A 19064-nucleotide genomic window follows, 5' to 3' on the forward strand; every position below is an offset into this window, starting at 1 on the left:
TTCGTTGATAAATATCTTGAAGGACGTATGCTCATTCTATTCACCACTTATATCAGTTCAAAATCCTCATGATTGTTTGAATTTGAATATACTATTGTTTAAATAACAGTATGTCAAAGGAATGCCCTTAAAAAGGTACCTTTTTGACCTTTCAGCATTTTTAAATTTTGCTTCTTTTTTCCAGTTTACTCCCAGCGCCCACACAACAGGTGTGGGACCGCGATGATGAGCTTAAGGCGATGCGAGTTGGCAGCGCGCTGGTGGTGTCACAGACCAGTGTGCCACCTTACGGACAGAGGAAGGGATGGGTGCCTCGGGCGGAGGACGATTTTGGAGGTGTTTCTTCTTTATACTATGCTTCATACTTTGATGTTTATGATTCGGTGATCACAGGTAACTCACTCACTCACTCTTGGACATATTTTGCAGATGGTGGAGCATTCCCCGAGATCCATGTAGCACAGTATCCCCTGGGCATGGGTGCCCGAGGCAAAGAGAGCACCTCAAATGCTCTGGCAGTCCAGTTAGATGAGACTGGCAAGGTCAAATACTCTGCTATAGCTAGGCAAGGACACGGGGCTGACAAGGTATTATTATTACTAATCTTTGTGTTAAATAATGAGTTAGTTACTATTACTACTTAACTAACTGTTAGTTTTTACTACTCACACTAGGTTTTAACTATCCTTAAAAGTTAGCAATGTCTTAAGATTGCTGACCACTTTGTGTACAGAACTTAGAAACTTATTCTAGTAGAATGTGTCTGCTTATTTTATCTGTCTTCATACATGAAATTCACACAGAGCATAAGAGGAATCTAACTTAACACTTTCACTCATAGCCAATCTCAGCAATTTCCCGCTTTGTAGAGGAAAGGGTATCATCTTGGGTCGTCCCATTCGTGTTTAGTCACGTTCTTAAATTAGTCCTATTCTGCTTTCGTCACTCATTCTACATTGAAAGCCACCGATGATTGTGACGAATGTAGAATGAGTGACGAAAGCAGAATACGACAAATTTAAGAACTTGACGAAAAACGAATGGGACGACCCAAGATGATACCGAGGAAAGCGACTACGAAACAGAACATGCCAAGCAGGTTCCCGGCACTCAATATGTTAAAATGCATTTTATGATTTCTTAACATCCCTCGAAAAGATTCCAATGTGCTGAAACTTAATTTATTAATCGGTACTTATTACTTTTGTTTGGAAAACAATACTTATACTCATTATTCTTCCCAGATCATTTACTCCAAGCTGACAGACCTGCTTCCATCAGAAGTCCTCGCCGAGGACGACCCGACTCTGCAGAAGCCCTCCGAGGATGACATTCAGGATATCACGGAGAAGACCAAGCTTGCGTTGGAGAAACTGACCAATGCTAAGATTTCCGCAGCACTGCCCGTTAAGGCTGCTCCCAAAGCTGTAAGTTGGAGTTTCTATGTTATAATGGGGGATTAGAAGGGCTGTTAGCCTAGCTGTAAGTGTGCAGATACCAAACCGGATGTCAGGGCCGTCAGGGGTTAGATATGTGATATCATATCAATGTGACATGACCATGAGTGTTTTAAGCTTTTCAGTGAGTACAAGTAGTTTTATCAGCATTGTGAGGAAACCAAACAATCCCAAAGCCTAGTTAGTTTTCCCACTTTCCCTGTGGGATGGCCAGGTGGCACTGTCGTAAAATCATGCCTGCCTAAGTGCCTACTGACCCTAGGTCCTAAAAAACAAAGACAATGTTAAGAAGACGACGGAAATATCTACATTCTCGCCATTTTCTGTTATTGGCCTGTTTTTAAAATAATTTTGTAGTAATTTAAAACTCTCTGCCAAATTATACATACGTATATGACCTCATGTTAACACAGAGTTTACAAAGGTCTTGTATAGTGATTTTCCTTGCAGGCCCCCGCGCAGTACATCCGGTACACACCGGCGCAGCAGGGCGGCGCTTTCAACTCGGGTGCCAAACAGAGGGTTATAAGGTGAGTTTATTTCAGTGCCCAGTGATCTATATCAGTCTAAGATTACTCTATCACTCAAGAAGGAGGAGTTTCTCTGTTGTTCAATGATATTTCCGAGCCCCATGGTCCGAATAAGTAATATTTATTTTGGCAGGAAAATAGTTACTTCTGATCTGATGATTGGTTTCCATGGGGAATTTAGGGAACTCCTCAATTTGTTCAAAGTTAAATTTGTTTCCACAGAATGGTGGAAGCCCAGTCGGACCCTATGGAGCCGCCACGCTTCCAGATCAACAAGAAGATCCCCCGCGCGGCCCCCTCCCCGCCCGCGCCCGTGCTGCACTCCCCCCCGCGCCGCGTGTCCGTCAAGCAGCAGCGCGACTGGAAGGTGCCGCCCTGCGTCAGTCACTGGAAGAACGCCAAAGGTAACCCATCATCCCCTGATCTTGGCAACTCAATATGTATATTATACACCGTGTCTTTTTTTATTTCTGTTAATTTCAAGGAACGCCAAAGGTAACCTCCCATCATCCCCTGATCTTGGCAACTCAATATGTATATTATACACCGTGTTTTTTTAGGGTTCCGTAGCCAAATGGCAATAAACGGAACCCTTATAGATTCGTCATGTCTGTCCGTGTATGTCACAGTCACTTTTCTCCGAAACTATAAGAACTATACTGTTGAAACTTGGTAAGTAGATGTATTCTGTGAACCGCATTAAGATTTTCACACAAAAATAGAAAAAAAACAATAAATTTTTGGGGTTCCCCATACTTCGAACTGAAACTCAAAAATTTTTTTTTCATCAAACCCATACGTGTGGGGTATCTATGGATAGGTCTTCAAAAATGATATTGAGGTTTCTAATATCATTTTTTTCTAAACTGAATAGTTTGCGCGAGAGACACTTCCAAAGTGGTAAAATGTGTGTCCCCCCCCCCTGTAACTTCTAAAATAAGAGAATGATAAAACTAAAAAAAATATATGATGTACATTACCATGTAAACTTCCACCGAAAATTGGTTTGAACGAGATCTAGTAAGTAGTTTTTTTTTAATACGTCATAAATCGCCTAAATACGGAACCCTTCATGGGCGAGTCCGACTCGCACTTGGCCGCTTTTTTTATTTCTGTTAATTTCAAGGAACGCCAAAGGTAACCTCCCATCATCCCCTGATCTTGGCAACTCAATATGTATATTATACACCGTGTTTTTTTAGGGTTCCGTAGCCAAATGGCAATAAACGGAACCCTTATAGATTCGTCATGTCTGTCTGTCTGTCTGTCCGTCTGTCCGTGTATGTCACAGTCACTTTTCTCCGAAACTATAAGAACTATACTGTTGAAACTTGGTAAGTAGATGTATTCTGTGAACCGCATTAAGATTTTCACACAAAAATAGAAAAAAAAACAATAAATTTTTGGGGTTCCCTATACTTAGAACTGAAACTCAAAATTTTTTTTTTCATCAAACCTATACGTGTGGGGTATCTATGGATAGGTCTTCAAAAATGATATTGAGGTTTCTAATATCATTTTTTTCTAAACTGAATGGTTTGCGCGAGAGACACTTCCAAAGTGGTAAAATGTGTGTCCCCCCCCCTGTAACTTCTAAAATAACAGAATGATAAAACTAAAAAAAATATATGATGTACATTACCGTGTAAACTTCCACCGAAAATTGGTTTGAACGAGATCTAGTAAGTAGTTTTTTTTTAATACGTCATAAATCGCCTAAATACGGAACCCGTCATGGGCGCGTCCGACTCGCACTTGGCCGCTTTTTTTTATTTCCGTTAATTTCAAGGGTGCATTCCTGAGCTTAAATCAAGTAACTTTCTCAAAGACACCGGTATTCTAATTAACTCAATTTCGGAGATAATCAATAATTTATTTTTTTCCTTTATGGCCTCTACAAGCGTGTACACTTGCCTTAGGGCCGGTTTACATATTGATTAGTGTTTAGAATGAGTTTTTAGAATTTGCTACTAAACTTAAGTACAATCTCGGTCGATCGATGTTCGAAATGACATTGATATGTCACAGATTTCAATTGTTTGGTTGAGTTATATGTAAAGCCCGCGTTACAACAACGCTATATGCTACATTTAATTAGTTTTTAAACTTAATTTTTTTTGTAAAAAAAGATTTTTTTTTTTAAATTAACTATGCCGTTTAGTTCTCTTAAACGTACTTAATCATACCCCGAAGTTAACGGAATTCAATAAAAACACGGTGTATGTAGGTATATTTAGCCTTTAGTCCAGTGGTTCCTAACCTTTTCAGTCCGGTTACCCCTATGACTAACTAGGGAACCCGATTTTACCCCTCCTCCCAATGGTAATAAAAAATAAAACGTGTACGTTTGTTGTATTTTTATATTAGGTTAGCTTATTAGCCCCGTAAAATACCAGTTTTACCCCCACGGGGGTAATTACCCCCAGGTTAGGAGCCACTGCTTTAGTCGGACTATACATTTTTCTTTTATTCATATTCATATATACTTGGTCAACCAAATCTTGACAGTAGAAAAAGGCGGCAAATTTGAAAAATGTAGGCGCGAAGGGATATCGTCCCATAGAAAATTTGAATTTCGCGCCTTTTTTTACTGACAAGATTTGGTTGATCAGCTATATTTCTCTTTTTTTCTATTTTTGTGTGTCTGTTTGCCAGGTGGCAAAGGCCTCCTCCAATCTTCTCCATTTCTATGGCCACTCTACCCCAAGTTTTTCCTGCGACCTGTCTTATGTCGTCGTCCCACCTTTTCTTTGGTATTATTTCTGTTTCCATCTCTTGGGTCTCAGTATGTATTTTCTTGGGTTCACCTAGATGTCCTAGACTCCTAGATGAACAACGCGGATGGACCAAGGACAGTGGAGGGAGATGCCGTGTAAATTATTCAAAAGGCGTGCACTGAAATTGCCGCGTCAAGCAGCTCTTGTCTATGTAGATGTGCCCCGCTCGAGGAAAAACCACAAGGCGGCGACAATGCCTACGAAAAGTTTTTAAAATTCCTACTCTTTCTTCAAGATCTCTTAAAAATTAAGGACTAACTATAAACAAGTTGAAGAAAGTGCTATCCGTTGTTATAATTAATGGATTTCTTTGGTGCCAATGCCAACAATGACATTAGGGTGGTTTGCCCAGGTACAGGTTTGTTAACAATACTGAAAATGAAAATGAAAATATATTTATTTAAGATAAGTAGGTACAATACACTTAAGTAATCTATATTTACAGACTTATTCGCTAATTTATTATAGCTGGTCAACCAAATCTTGTCAGTAAAAAAAGGCGCGAAATTCAAATTTTCTATGGGACGATATCCCTTCGCGCCTACATTTTTCAAATTTGCCGCCTTTTTCTTCAAGATCTGGTTGACCAAGTTTATGTAAGGAACTTATCTTAACGTGCGATGCGAATTCGGTATCGGTGGTCCCCGCACTAGGCAAGCCTGTGTCGCGGAGGCCAGTACTCGGTGTGGTACAGATAAGGTAAGGTTATACTACATGTCAACTTCGTATAAATGTCAGGACCCAGTTTAATCCATCTAAACTTCGTCCTCAGGTTACACCATCCCCCTGGACAAGCGCCTCGCCGCCGACGGCCGAGGTCTCCAACAAGTTCACATCAACGAAAACTTCTCCAAGCTCGCCGAGGCGCTCTACATAGCCGACAGGAAAGCTAGGGAAGCGGTGGAAGCCAGGGCTCAGTTGGAGAGAAGATTGGCGCAGAGGGAAAAAGAAAAGAAGGAAGAGCATTTGAGGATGTTGGCGCAGCGGGCTAGGGACCATAGAGCTGGTTGGTTTAGTTTTAACTTCTATTTTCTGTAAGGCCTCTTCATACCTCATAGGAAGGTGGAAGTTAGAGCTCAGTTGGAGAGAAGATTGGCGCCGAGAGAGAAGGAGAAGCAGGAAGAGCATCTGAGGATGTTGGCGCAGCGGGCTAGGGACCATAGAGCTGGTTGGTTTAGTTTTAACTTCTATTTTCTGTAAGGCCTCTTCATACCTCATAGGAAGGCAGAAGCGGTGGAAGCTAGGCCTCAGTTGGAGAGAAGATTGGCGCAGAGAGAGAAGAGGGTAAGAAGAGCATATGAGGATGTTGGCGCAGCGGGCTAGGGACCTTAGAGCTGGTTGGTTTAGTTTTAACTTCTATTTTCTGTAAGGCCTCTTCATACCTCATAGGAAGGTGGAAGTTAGAGCTCAGTTGGAGAGAAGATTGGCGCCGAGAGAGAAGGAGAAGCAGGAAGAGCATCTGAGGATGTTGGCGCAGCGGGCTAGGGACCATAGAGCTGGTTGGTTTAGTTTTAACTTCTATTTTCTGTAAGGCCTCTTCATACCTCATAGGAAGGTGGAAGTTAGAGCTCAGTTGGAGAGAAGATTGGCGCCGAGAGAGAAGGAGAAGCAGGAAGAGCATCTGAGGATGTTGGCGCAGCGGGCTAGGGACCATAGAGCTGGTTGGTTTAGTTTTAACTTCTATTTTCTGTAAGGCCTCTTCATACCTCATAGGAAGGTGGAAGTTAGAGCTCAGTTGGAGAGAAGATTGGCGCCGAGAGAGAAGGAGAAGCAGGAAGAGCATCTGAGGATGTTGGCGCAGCGGGCTAGGGACCATAGAGCTGGTTGGTTTAGTTTTAACTTCTATTTTCTGTAAGGCCTCTTCATACCTCATAGGAAGGTGGAAGTTAGAGCTCAGTTGGAGAGAAGATTGGCGCAGAGAGAGAAGGAGAAGAAGGAAGAGCATTTGAGGATGTTGGCGCAGCGGGCTAGGGACCATAGAGCTGGTTGGTTTAGTTTTAACTTCTATTTTCTGTAAGGCCTCTTCATACCTCATAGGAAGGTGGAAGTTAGAGCTCAGTTGGAGAGAAGATTGGCGCAGAGAGAGAAGGAGAAGAAGGAAGAGCATTTGAGGATGTTGGCGCAGCGGGCTAGGGACCATAGAGCTGGTTGGTTTAGTTTTAATTTCTATTTTCTTTAAGTCCTCTTCATACCTCATAGGAAGGTGGAAGTTAGGGCTCAGTTGGAGAGAAGATTGGCGCCGAGAGAGAAGGAGAAGCAGGAAGAGCATCTGAGGATGTTGGCGCAGCGGGCTAGGGACCATAGAGCTGGTTGGTTTAGTTTTAACTTCTATTTTCTGTAAGGCCTCTTCATACCTCATAGGAAGGTGGAAGTTAGAGCTCAGTTGGAGAGAAGATTGGCGCCGAGAGAGAAGGAGAAGCAGGAAGAGCATCTGAGGATGTTGGCGCAGCGGGCTAGGGACCATAGAGCTGGTTGGTTTAGTTTTAATTTCTTTCTTTAAGGCCACTTCATACCTCATAGGAAGGCAGAAGCGGTGGAAGCTAGGGCTCAGTTGGAGAGAAGATTGGCACAGAGAGAGAAGGAGAAGAAAGAAGAGCATCTGAGGATGTTGGCGCAGCGGGCTAGGGACCATAGAGCTGGTTGGTTTAGTTTTAATTTCTATTGTCTTTAAGGCCTCTTCATACCTCATAGGAAGGCAGAAGCGGTGGAAGCTAGGCCTCAGTTGGAGAGAAGATTGGCGCAGAGAGAGAAGAGGGTAAGAAGAGCATCTGAGGATGTTGGCGCAGCGGGCTAGGGACCATAGAGCTGGTTGGTTTAGTTTTAACTTCTATTTTCTGTAAGGCCTCTTCATACCTCATAGGAAGGTGGAAGTTAGAGCTCAGTTGGAGAGAAGATTGGCGCAGAGAGAGAAGGAGAAGAAAGAGCATTTGAGGATGTTGGCGCAGCGGGCTAGGGACCATAGAGCTGGGTGGTTTAGTTTTAATTTATATTTTCTTTAAGGCCTCTTCATACCTCATAGGAAGGTGGAAGTTAGAGCTCAGTTGGAGAGAAGATTGGCGCAGAGAGAGAAGGAGAAGAAAGAGCATTTGAGGATGTTGGCGCAGCGGGCTAGGGACCATAGAGCTGGTTGGTTTAGTTTTAATTTCTATTGTCTTTAAGGCCTCTTCATACCTCATAGGAAGGCAGAAGTTAGAGCTCAGTTGGAGAGAAGATTGGCGCAGAGAGAGAAGGAGAAGAAAGAGCATTTGAGGATGTTGGCGCAGCGGGCTAGGGACCATAGAGCTGGTTGGTTTAGTTTTATATTCCATAGATCACTTTATAGTCCTCGTGGATAGAAAGGTGGTGGAGGCTAGAGCTAAGAGCATAGTTAAAACACGTGAGTTTAACCGTAATATTAGCTTAACGTTAGTATGTCTAACAATAGTTTTTAATTTGATGATCTACAATTGGTAAAAGTCGAGCGACTCGCTCGTGGAACTTAGAGTATCGGCTCGGCCACGACATTGAGCGTCTTGCGACGGCGGCAGCGCTAACTATAGGTTGGAGCGGGACACAGCGATCGGACCTTACGTTCCCACCTATGGTTGTCGCTGCCGCCGTCGCGTAATGTCGCGGCCGAGCCGTATAGCTGTAGCTGAATAAGAGAGTGGTTCATAGAAAATATAAGTTTACGTACGACCCTGATTCTATCCCTGTTTAACAGATGCTTTCCTTTTCTAGGCATACGGGCTCCGGAAGAAGAGGGCGAGGCCGAAGTGGACGAGAGCGGCCTCTCAGCCGCCGAGCGCGACAAGCTCAGGGCCGACCGACACAAGGAGCGCCAGCGGGACAGGAACCTGGCGAGAGCCGCTCCTGACAAGAGGTAACTATCTAGCATTTGAAGAAAGGGCGAGGCCGAAGTGGACGAGAGGCCGCCGAGCGCGACAAGCTCAGGGCCGACCGATACAAGGAGCGCCAGCGGGACAGGAACCTGGCGAGAGCCGCTCCTGACAAGAGGTAACTATCTAGTATTTGAAGAAAGGGCGAGGCCGAAGTGGACGAGAGGCCGCCGAGCGTGACAAGCTCAGGGCCGACCGACACAAGGAGCGGCAGCGGGACAGGAACCTGGCGAGAGCCGCTCCTGACAAGAGGTAACTATCTAGTATTTGAAGAAAGGGCGAGGCCGAAGTGGAGGAGAGGCCGCCGAGCGCGACAAGCTCAGGGCCGACCGATACAAGGAGCGGCAGCGGGACAGGAACCTGGCGAGAGCCGCTCCTGAGAAGAGGTAACTATCTAGTATTTGAAGAAAGGGCGAGGCCGAAGTGGACGAGAGCGGCCTCGGCCGCCGAGCGTGACAAGCTCAGGGCCGACCGACACAAGGAGCGGCAGCGGGACAGGAACCTGGCGAGAGCCGCTCCTGACAAGAGGTAACTATCTAGTATTTGAAGAAAGGGCGAGGCCGAAGTGGACGAGAGCGGTCTCTCAGCCGCCGAGCGCGACAAGCTCAGGGCCGACCGACACAAGGAGCGGCAGCGGGACAGGAACCTGGCGAGAGCCACTCCTGACAAGAGGTAACTATCTAGTATTTGAAGAAAGGGCGAGGCCGAAGTGGACGAGAGCGGCCTCTCAGCCGCCGAGCGCGACAAGCTCAGGGCCGACCGACACAAGGAGCGCCAGCGGGACAGGAACCTGGCGAGAGCCGCTCCTGACAAGAGGTAACTATCTAGCATTTGAAGAAAGGGCGAGGCCGAAGTGGATGAGAGGCCGCCGAGCGCGACAAGCTCAGGGCCGACCGATACAAGGAGCGCCAGCGGGACAGGAACCTGGCGAGAGCCGCTCCTGACAAGAGGTAACTATCTAGTATTTGAAGAAAGGGCGAGGCCGAAGTGGAGGAGAGGCCGCCGAGCGCGACAAGCTCAGGGCCGACCGATACAAGGAGCGGCAGCGGGACAGGAACCTGGCGAGAGCCGCTCCTGACAAGAGGTAACTATCTAGTATTTGAAGAAAGGGCGAGGCCGAAGTGGACGAGAGCGGCCTCGGCCGCCGAGCGTGACAAGCTCAGGGCCGACCGACACAAGGAGCGGCAGCGGGACAGGAACCTGGCGAGAGCCGCTCCTGACAAGAGGTAACTATCTAGTATTTGAAGAAAGGGCGAGGCCGAAGTGGACGAGAGCGGTCTCTCAGCCGCCGAGCGCGACAAGCTCAGGGCCGACCGACACAAGGAGCGGCAGCGGGACAGGAACCTGGCGAGAGCCGCTCCTGACAAGAGGTAACTATCTAGTATTTGAAGAAAGGGCGAGGCCGAAGTGGACGAGAGCGGCCTCTCGGCAGCCGAGCGCGACAAGCTCAGGGCCGACCGACACAAGGAGCGGCAGCGGGACAGGAATCTGGCGAGAGGCGCTCCTGACAAGAGGTAACTATCTAGTATTTGAAGAAAGGGCGAGGCCGAAGTGGACGAGAGCGGTCTCTCAGCCGCCGAGCGCGACAAGCTCAGGGCCGACCGACACAAGGAGCGGCAGCGGGACAGGAACCTGTCGAGAGCCGCTCCTGACAAGAGGTAACTATCTAGTATTTGAAGAAAGGGCGAGGCCGAAGTGGACGAGAGCGGCCTCTCAGCCGCCGAGCGCGACAAGCTCAGGGCCGACCGACACAAGGAGCGCCAGCGGGACAGGAACCTGGCGAGAGCCGCTCCTGACAAGAGGTAACTATCTAGCATTTGAAGAAAGGGCGAGGCCGAAGTGGACGAGAGGCCGCCGAGCGCGACAAGCTCAGGGCCGACCGACACAAGGAGCGCCAGCGGGACAGGAACCTGGCGAGAGCCGCTCCTGACAAGAGGTAACTATCTAGCATTTGTGGCTTTCCATCACAGAAAGGTCCTTATGTTTCAAGTGCAATATTTATTTGACCTTCCTGACAGAGACTGAACGAACTGACTTAAATACGATAAAATTTTGTGAATGCTTAAACGGTGACGAAACGATTTAGTGGAACCGACCCTAACACTCGGCCATATTGACATTGTAATTGAGGAGTGTCTCTTCTTTCTAAAAGGAAATGAATAATTTCTCTGTGAGAACCATACAAAAATAAGCCTTTTTGAAAAGACACTCCGTGAGTATGCATGTTTTTATGTAAGTATAATTTATGTAAGTATAACTTTACAATATGAACTTAAATAATATTGTAAAGTTATACAGTGAGTTATACGTATACAGTGGCGTTCAAAAGTGCATGGACAGATGTCGACCGTAATGCCTTACTATTACAGTTAATGTCCATGCACTTTTGAACGCCAGTGTACATACTTATCTGTAATATGAAAGTGACTCGAGATGTTTCTCTGAGGGCGGATAAAATTCAATGACAAACAGAACGATCAAATGCTCTGTATTATTTGTATATGCCCTGTTTTAAATTAAAACCTATGTGTATTCAGGTCTAAACTAGTGAAGGACCGCGAGCGAGACATCTCGGAGCAGATCGCGCTCGGTCTGCCCGCCAAGACCAACCAGGGCGGCGAGGCTATGTTCGACCAGCGGCTGTTCAACAACACCAAAGGAATGGACAGTGGTATGTGTTAGAAATTTAGAATAGTATGAACGCAAGCCCCTACCAATAATGCCTGAGCAATGTCTCGCACTCGCTTATACAAGGTGTCCCAAGAAGTAGTGATATACTGAAGCTGGGAGGTAGAGGACCTAGAGGGCTATCTGAATCACCCCCATGTATGTTCCGCGATTTTTCGTATTTTCGGAGTTATGATTTTTTTTAATTTTTCAGCTATCGCCGAGTACGATGAGATTTTTATTTATGGTGACGTGAATTATTGCGGTAGATGCTTGATTTTTTTTGTGTTCACAACTTCAAGGGCGCTTAGAAAAATAAAACATACTGGGTAATTTTATCTTTCTTGGCATTAATTTTTTTTTATTCCATTCAAAGATCTAACGATAGTAAATGTTACCATACTGAATTGGCCTATCTATCAGCGTAGCACACAAAAAAAATCAAGCATCTACCGCAATAATTCACGTCACCATAAATAAAAACCTCATCGTACTCGGCGATAGGTGAAAAATTAAAATAGGTGAAAAATTAAAAAAATCATAACTCCGAAAATACGAAAAATCGCGGAACATACATGGGGGTGATTCAGATAGCCCTCTAGGTCCTCTACCTCCCAGCTTCAGTATATCACTACTTCTTGGGACACCCTGTATAGGCTACTAAACATATAGGCGCGCTCTCTCTCTGTGTGCCTACATGTTGCCGCGTCACCATCAAAGTACTTACTTACTTGTAATTTTGATTTTCTTTTAATATATTCGTTAAAGTCTACTCTGCTTGTGTTATTTATTTCATCATGGCAGGGATGTTGCGAACATCCGCATCCGCAACCGCAACCGCGGAACTTTCGCATTATTTTCAACACCCGCATCCGCATAAAATCGATGCGGATTTAATGCGGATGCGGATGTGGAACAGGTCGGTACAGGAACGTCTTAGCATCGGCGTATTTGCTAGACTGCTAGGTAATTTAGTCATTAGCCAAAAAAAACCTATTAGAAATTAGCAGTCAATCGTGAGTGGGACTTAATGTACGGAACCCTTAGAACGCGAGTCCGACTCCCATTGGGCCGGTTTTTTGAAATAAAAGTTACTAAAGTGTAATATTTGACGTTTTTTATGTACCTACCTATCTTGACATCCGCATCCGCATCCGCGGATGTGAGCCTTTAAAAATCCGCATCCGCACCCGCGGATGTCAAAAAATCGGCATCCGCAACATCCCTGGTATGTGGCTGGGATGTTGCGAACATCCGCATCCGCAACCGCGGAACTTTCGCATTATTTTCAACATCCGCATCCGCATAAAATCGATGCGGAGCTTATGCGGGTGCGGATGTCGAACAAGCCGGTACAGGAACGTCTTAGTGGCGGCGTAAGTGCTAGGTAATTTCGTCATTACCTATAACGAAATCGTCTAGATCCAGAAAAGTCGGCCAAGTTACTGTTTATTAAATATAACGCACCTATATTCTTGCTCAAATACTAAACGTTTCGTTTTTTTTAAATAACAAAATACTAAAAATGTAATATTTGACGTTTTCTAAGTACCTAATCTTGACATCCGCATCCGCGGATGTGAGCCTTTAAATATCCGCATCCGCTTCCGCGGATGTCAAAAAATCTGCATCCGTAACATCCCTGGTATGTGGCTTTAATCTGAATTTGAGATACAATTTGAGGACTGTACAACGAGATGGTTCTGACGTTGACGTTACTTAGTTGTCCTTAAATATTGCAAAACATTGTCGTAAAACTGATCAAACTATAATGACAATAGGGTATTTGACTGTTAGTCAAATCAGTTTCTTTTTTCGAACTGTCAAAATGATTTTGCCAATATGGAATTTATATGAAACACTAGCATGTGACGTCACAATCAAATTACTTACTCTTTATAGTACCTATAAGGGTTTTAAAATAGAAATTGTGTCTAAAAATAACTGCTGTCAACGTTTCTCTATTAATCTTCTGGTGCTTTATTTCATGTATGGTGTAAAATAATTTATTTAAAATACAGTCAAATACCCTATAGCTTGATGGGCTTGTAATCCATTTCAAAGCTAGTAAGCGTGTGGCAATCTCCGGGGTTTTGCACCGTCTACGGTGTGCAACGCGTAGGTATGCAATGTCACGCAGAAAATAGGCAGAGACAATGTGATTTTCTGTGCCTACTCTACTGGGGAACGACCAACTATAAGGCATTAACCCTTAAATGCATAGTGTTGCCAAATGTCTACAAAACATTAGACAGCTCACAGATTAAGGGTTAAACAAATTCTATTTGTTTCTGCATATTATTTCAATAGTAAAACTAATAAATTTTCCGAATTATTACATAAATTTACGCAGTATTTTAATTTATAAAAATTACATTTGTTTATAGACGAAATGTCGGAAAACTTGGAAAAACCTGGAAGTTGATGATTTTTAGTATGTGATTTTGGGCAGATTTTTCGGGGTTTGTAATTATTTTATATTTACAAACTTTATCATAGGAACATCATAAATAGTGTACCTTTCTGATGGCAGTTAAGATTTTTCCTATACCCTTTACTAATTGATGATCAAACGAACTTCTTGAAGTGAAGTTCGATCGAAATTATATGCGATGCTACCTGTACAATAGGGAAACTACATGGTTAATATATAATTATATCTGAAAAATGAAGTGACGAAATATAATAGCATATATTTCCAAAAATATGATTTAGCCTATGCAACTTTTAACACTGATTTCGCAGTGAAAATCGATGATATATTTTTTTTACTATTTTTCCTAGAAACGGCAAACAATTATGTGATACATATATTAATTTCGGACAAAAAGAAAAAAATCATGCATTTAAGGGTTAACTTTTCCATCTTGTTTCAGGTTACGGCGACGACGAAGCGTACAACGTGTACGACAAACCGTGGCGGAACCAAGACACGGTCGGGGCCCACATATACCGGCCCACCCGAGGCAAGGACAAGGATAACTATGGCGACCTCGACGCCATCGCTAACACCCGCAGGTAAATTAATTCAAATAAGATTACGCCACTGTCCGTGTCCAGTGGCCACTTTATAGTTTAGTATCAAAAAATTCTTAAGGGAATGTTGCTCCCATCATGTGGTAACTTAAGTTAACATTCGACCATCTTGGCAGAGGTAATAGAATGTAATATTCGGCCATCCCGATAGAGAGGTAATACAATTTAACACTCGGCCATCTTGATATAAGAGGTAACAGAATTTCACACTGTCATCTTGGCGACGACAAACCCTTCATGTTTTGAATTTATTAAGTCTGATACTCGTCAGCACGTGCTGTATGCGACGCATATAGTGACGAGTGAAACAGATTGGTATATAGCATGGTATAATAATATACTCCGCCTGGTACTCTCTTCCGAGATTCGCGAATGACCTAACTGTCACTTGCCTACGTCATCATGCTGTTTACAGGTTCTCAAACTTTAAAATGTGGGAGAATTTTAATCAACGGTGAAAATTATTTTAACGGCATTAATTTTAAGTTATTCATGTAGAAACATAGTAAAATAAAACAAATCTATACTGCACTTTTCACTCCTACTCTTACAGTTCCGAATAGAGCAGCCAACCATTTTCGTAACAAAACATTAATTACCAAGCTTACGATGTGAAAAGTTTGGAAAACACTGCGACTGCTGACACTGAGCGAGAAGGAAATAACAATTAACACACGTTCGACAAGGACGGTCGGTTAGGGACAAAATGGCGGATTGTCAAATGTGACAGCGCTATCCTGTGTTGCCAGTAGTGTAAACAGAATTACCCGAACGTCTGAAATTTCTTTCGTGAATCGGAAGATATTGCTAATGAATAATTAAAAATTACGTGTTATTGTAAAATTTAAGATAAAATACATATAAATGAAAATTATTAAATTATAAAGAAATAAATTAACTTATTAACCATAGATATAATGTACCCATGTAACATGTTATGTTGAAATAAAGTGGCAATGTTATTGTGACGTAGGCAAGTGACACTCTGGGAAGAGAAGACCATTTTTTATTAGACCATGGTATATAGCATCTACCAGGGGTACGGCAAGCCGTGATGCAACTATGACACGCCTGCAAGACGAGCCTGAATAGTAGTCCAATCCCCACTCATCTGTCACAGGGGATACATTTTCTATATATAAATGCAGTGGGGGTCTATAAACTTTTTGATCTGAATACTACAGGCCCCGGTCAAGGCCTTCCGGTCCAAAAGATTCTCTAAAAGGTTTTCAGTCGTACCGCTCGCTTTTCGCGGGCCGAAATGTATTACGAGACGTCTATGAATGAGTTTATCAGGTTTGTTTTGAGGATCAAATGTCTATATGGGACCCATTGTCTTGAAGCAATACAAAAGTCACAAATGATGGTCAAAGTCTGGCACCCGCACTTTACTGACGAATCGCTTCATAGAAAATGGCAATACATCGTGACGTCACCAAGTAACGTTAGAAGCCGTTTCTATGTATGAAAAACAAGGAAATTGCGATTTTATCGGTGAAATATTGCGTTAATGTATATTGTTGCCATACAATATTTATTTAAATAAAATGTTTCCAATGTATTGTGACAAATTGCTCATTTAGATTTAGTTATAAAATTCAAAATGTGTTAACACAACAACCCTATTGATTAGTGTGTGTGTGTGTGTGTGTGTGCAGGTTCGTGGCCGACAAGGAGTTCTCTGGCACGAGCGCCGGCGCGGTGCGCTCCGGCCCCGTGCAGTTCGAGCGCCACGCTGGCGCATCCAGCCAGGAACAGGTTGACACTCGACTATTACTATTGCATATTAACCTTTTGGACGCCAATGACCGACATATCGGGTTATTCCCACTAGTTACTACCAAGTTGTTACCAGTGGTAACTACTGGGAATTTTTTCCCACCTTTTACCACTGGTAACTACTGGGAAAAATTATTCCCAGTAGTTACCACCAAAATTTTGTTAGAGTTAAATACTAATAAAAACAGTATAAAATAGTATAGTATAAATATACAGTGATTTTGAATTACCGAATAAAATCACTTAAAAATAATCTAAATGGATTATTAAATTTATCCTAGCATATATTATAGTTTTTGTACTAGTATCGGTTAAACTGTTTCAATATTTTTTCGTCCCTTTTAAGGCAGTTTACTAAAACACTAATCGACTTAATAATGATTTATTAAATCACACTATATTTTTTTTTATTTTTTTATACTGTTTTTATTAGTATTTAACTCTAACAAAATTTTGGTGGTAACTACTGGGAATTATTTTTCCCAGTAGTTACCAGTGGTAAAAGGTGGGATAAAAATTCCCAGTAGTTACCACTGGTAAGAACTTGGTGGTAACTAGTGGGAATAACCCGACATATCCGCACCGTAGGTTCAACGCCAAAGACCGATTAATCGGTCACAGACCACAGAGCAACATCGACCTACGTGCATATGCATAAAGTTCAATTTCAGTTTTGACACTTCAATGATGTGGCGTCTGAGTGACAGCATTTGTGTTTGACACGGCGTGGAAAAGGTTAACTCACATTTATAGACCGGTCTGTCGCGAAATTAATTTTATTACCTTTATTTACCGACGTTTCGACACAGGTTTCACTGGTCGTGGTCGCGGCTAACTGATGTCCCAACAAAATGTCAAAACAGAGATTACATAGAAAACGCGAAAGTTTTAAATATTATATTACTATTGTTTTCATTATACTTTTAAGCGCCACTTGCACCATATCACTAATCCGGAGTTAACCAGTTAAACCGTTAACCCAGTGTCTAATTGTACCGGTAACCATGGTTACTCCAGGTTTAACCGGTTAACCCCGGGTTATTGAATTGAATTTGCTTAGCCTAGTCGACATTACACGCCCGGCACAGTTTGGTGCTCGGCGACACCAAAGCCTTAAGGTTCCGTCACACAAGCGCGTTTTCCGGGCGGGGCGCGCCGCTTTTACATATAAAACGCTCACGCCCCGCCCGGAAAACGCGCCTGTATGACGGAACCTTTAAAACGATCTTGAAGCTTGAGCGCTCGTATGCTGGAACGCGGATCCACGTACAAGGAAACTTTGAAAAAAATAAACGCGAGACAGAGAGGTTAAAGTTACATTAGAAATATAAATCATTTGCTGTCCTTCTCGTGATAATAGCGTCCTCTACGAATTCCACGCTCTTCAGTCTCGTACCGTATTTAAATTTTCCTGAAAAACCCTTTATTTTTGTTTGCAGCCCTCACGCAGCGCAGCGCCCGAGGCCGACTTCGATCCTTTCGGCCTCGACCGGTTCCTCAGCGAGGCCAAGCGCGCCGACAAGGGAGGCCGCAAGCGCGACCACGAGCGCCAGGACCATCCCTCCCAACATCAGACACATCAGAAGCGGCGTCGCGACTAATCAGGTACACCACAGTATACTTTAGACTAATTTGGACTCGTTCGGCCTCCACTGGTACCTCAGCGAGGCCCGGGGAGACCGGGAGCGCCAAAACCAGCACCAGAAACGACATCGCCACTGATCAGGTACTCCTCATTACTCTTGAGGCCAACTATGACTTACGGCCTCGCCCGGATTCTGAGCGAGGCCGCAAGCGCCAAAACATCCAAGAATAAAATGAACCTAATATATTGCATTAAAAGTTTACTTTTGCTTGTTGTGTGGCCGTGGTGGTCAAACGGTTAAGTGTGTATATAAATATATTAAATTAACTTATTCTTTGTTTCAGATTACGAAATTTGACTACGGTGTTCATACAATACATTCTGTACTATATATACAAATAATATGTTAAGGTTGAAAATTATGTAAAATACTTAGCTTTATGATTTACTGTTTCATTTTGTACCGATAGAAATAGTGTTATGAAATAAATACATTTAGAATAATAGAAGTTGCGTTTTTATTCTAAACTGCAGTTCCGGATTATAGGGGTATACTTCATTTTGTCTGAGTCGGGTAAAAATGAAAGCCAGATTTATAAATACAATTTATTCAGCAAGTCACTAGGTCAATGATAGTTAATAAGAACGCAACACGAACAAATCTTAAGTCTCTGTACAAGGCATTATAGCGTTGCGCGGGGAGCAATATCTTATTTGTGTATTAGAGCACTAAACACATTCATAATGGGGAAAAAGAAAGGCTAATAAGTAGGACCCTACTTTATAACCCATTTATTTGACTATGCCTTACCAAAAATGTTACCCCTTATAAGGGTTACTTTTCAAACATACAATACAAAAAACCGGCCAAGTGCGAGTCGGACTCGCGCACGGAGGGTTCCGCACCATCAACAAAAAACAGCAAAACAAGCAAAAAAACGGTCACCCATCCAAGTACTGACCCCGCCCGACGTTGCTTAACTTCGGTCAAAAATCACGTTTGTTGTATGGGAGCCCCACTTAAATCTTTATTTTATTCTGTTTTCAGTTATAGCGTTTGCTGTTATAGCGGCAACAGAAATACATCATCTGTGAAAATTTCAACTGTCTAGCTATCACGGTTAGTGAGATACAGCCTGGTGACAGACGGACGGGCGGACGGACAGCGGAGTCTTAGTAATAGGGTCCCGTTTTTACCCTTTGGATACGGAACCCTAAAAATGGTTTTGTATTCTATTGAAAAATGTAGCTGTATAGGGTAATTCGCCCGTAACTGGCCACCCTAAACTAAAAAATACATTTAAAAAAAACATAGCCACAACCGAACACATAACCTCCTCCTTCTATGAAATTGA

The 19064-nt window shown here is 43.3% G+C and overlaps 1 protein-coding gene across 1 annotated transcript; it reads left to right on the forward strand.

Moving 5' to 3' along the window:
* Window positions 1–167: 167 nt before the first annotated feature.
* On the forward strand, window positions 168–18189 carry LOC134658635 (puff-specific protein Bx42; the record flags this gene model as incomplete). The annotated part of the gene is made up of 12 exons (XM_063514288.1): window positions 168–336; window positions 430–587; window positions 1245–1427; window positions 1908–1987; window positions 2210–2391; window positions 5537–5770; window positions 8485–8626; window positions 11180–11313; window positions 14186–14327; window positions 16004–16103; window positions 17564–17729; window positions 18054–18189. Coding segments are annotated over 11 exons (1686 nt in total), but the record flags the coding sequence as incomplete, so codon positions are not given.
* Window positions 18190–19064: the final 875 nt, after the last annotated feature.

This window comes from Cydia amplana, chromosome 23, assembly GCF_948474715.1.
Source record: "Cydia amplana chromosome 23, ilCydAmpl1.1, whole genome shotgun sequence".
In the NCBI taxonomy this organism is placed as follows: Eukaryota; Metazoa; Arthropoda; class Insecta; order Lepidoptera; family Tortricidae; genus Cydia; species Cydia amplana.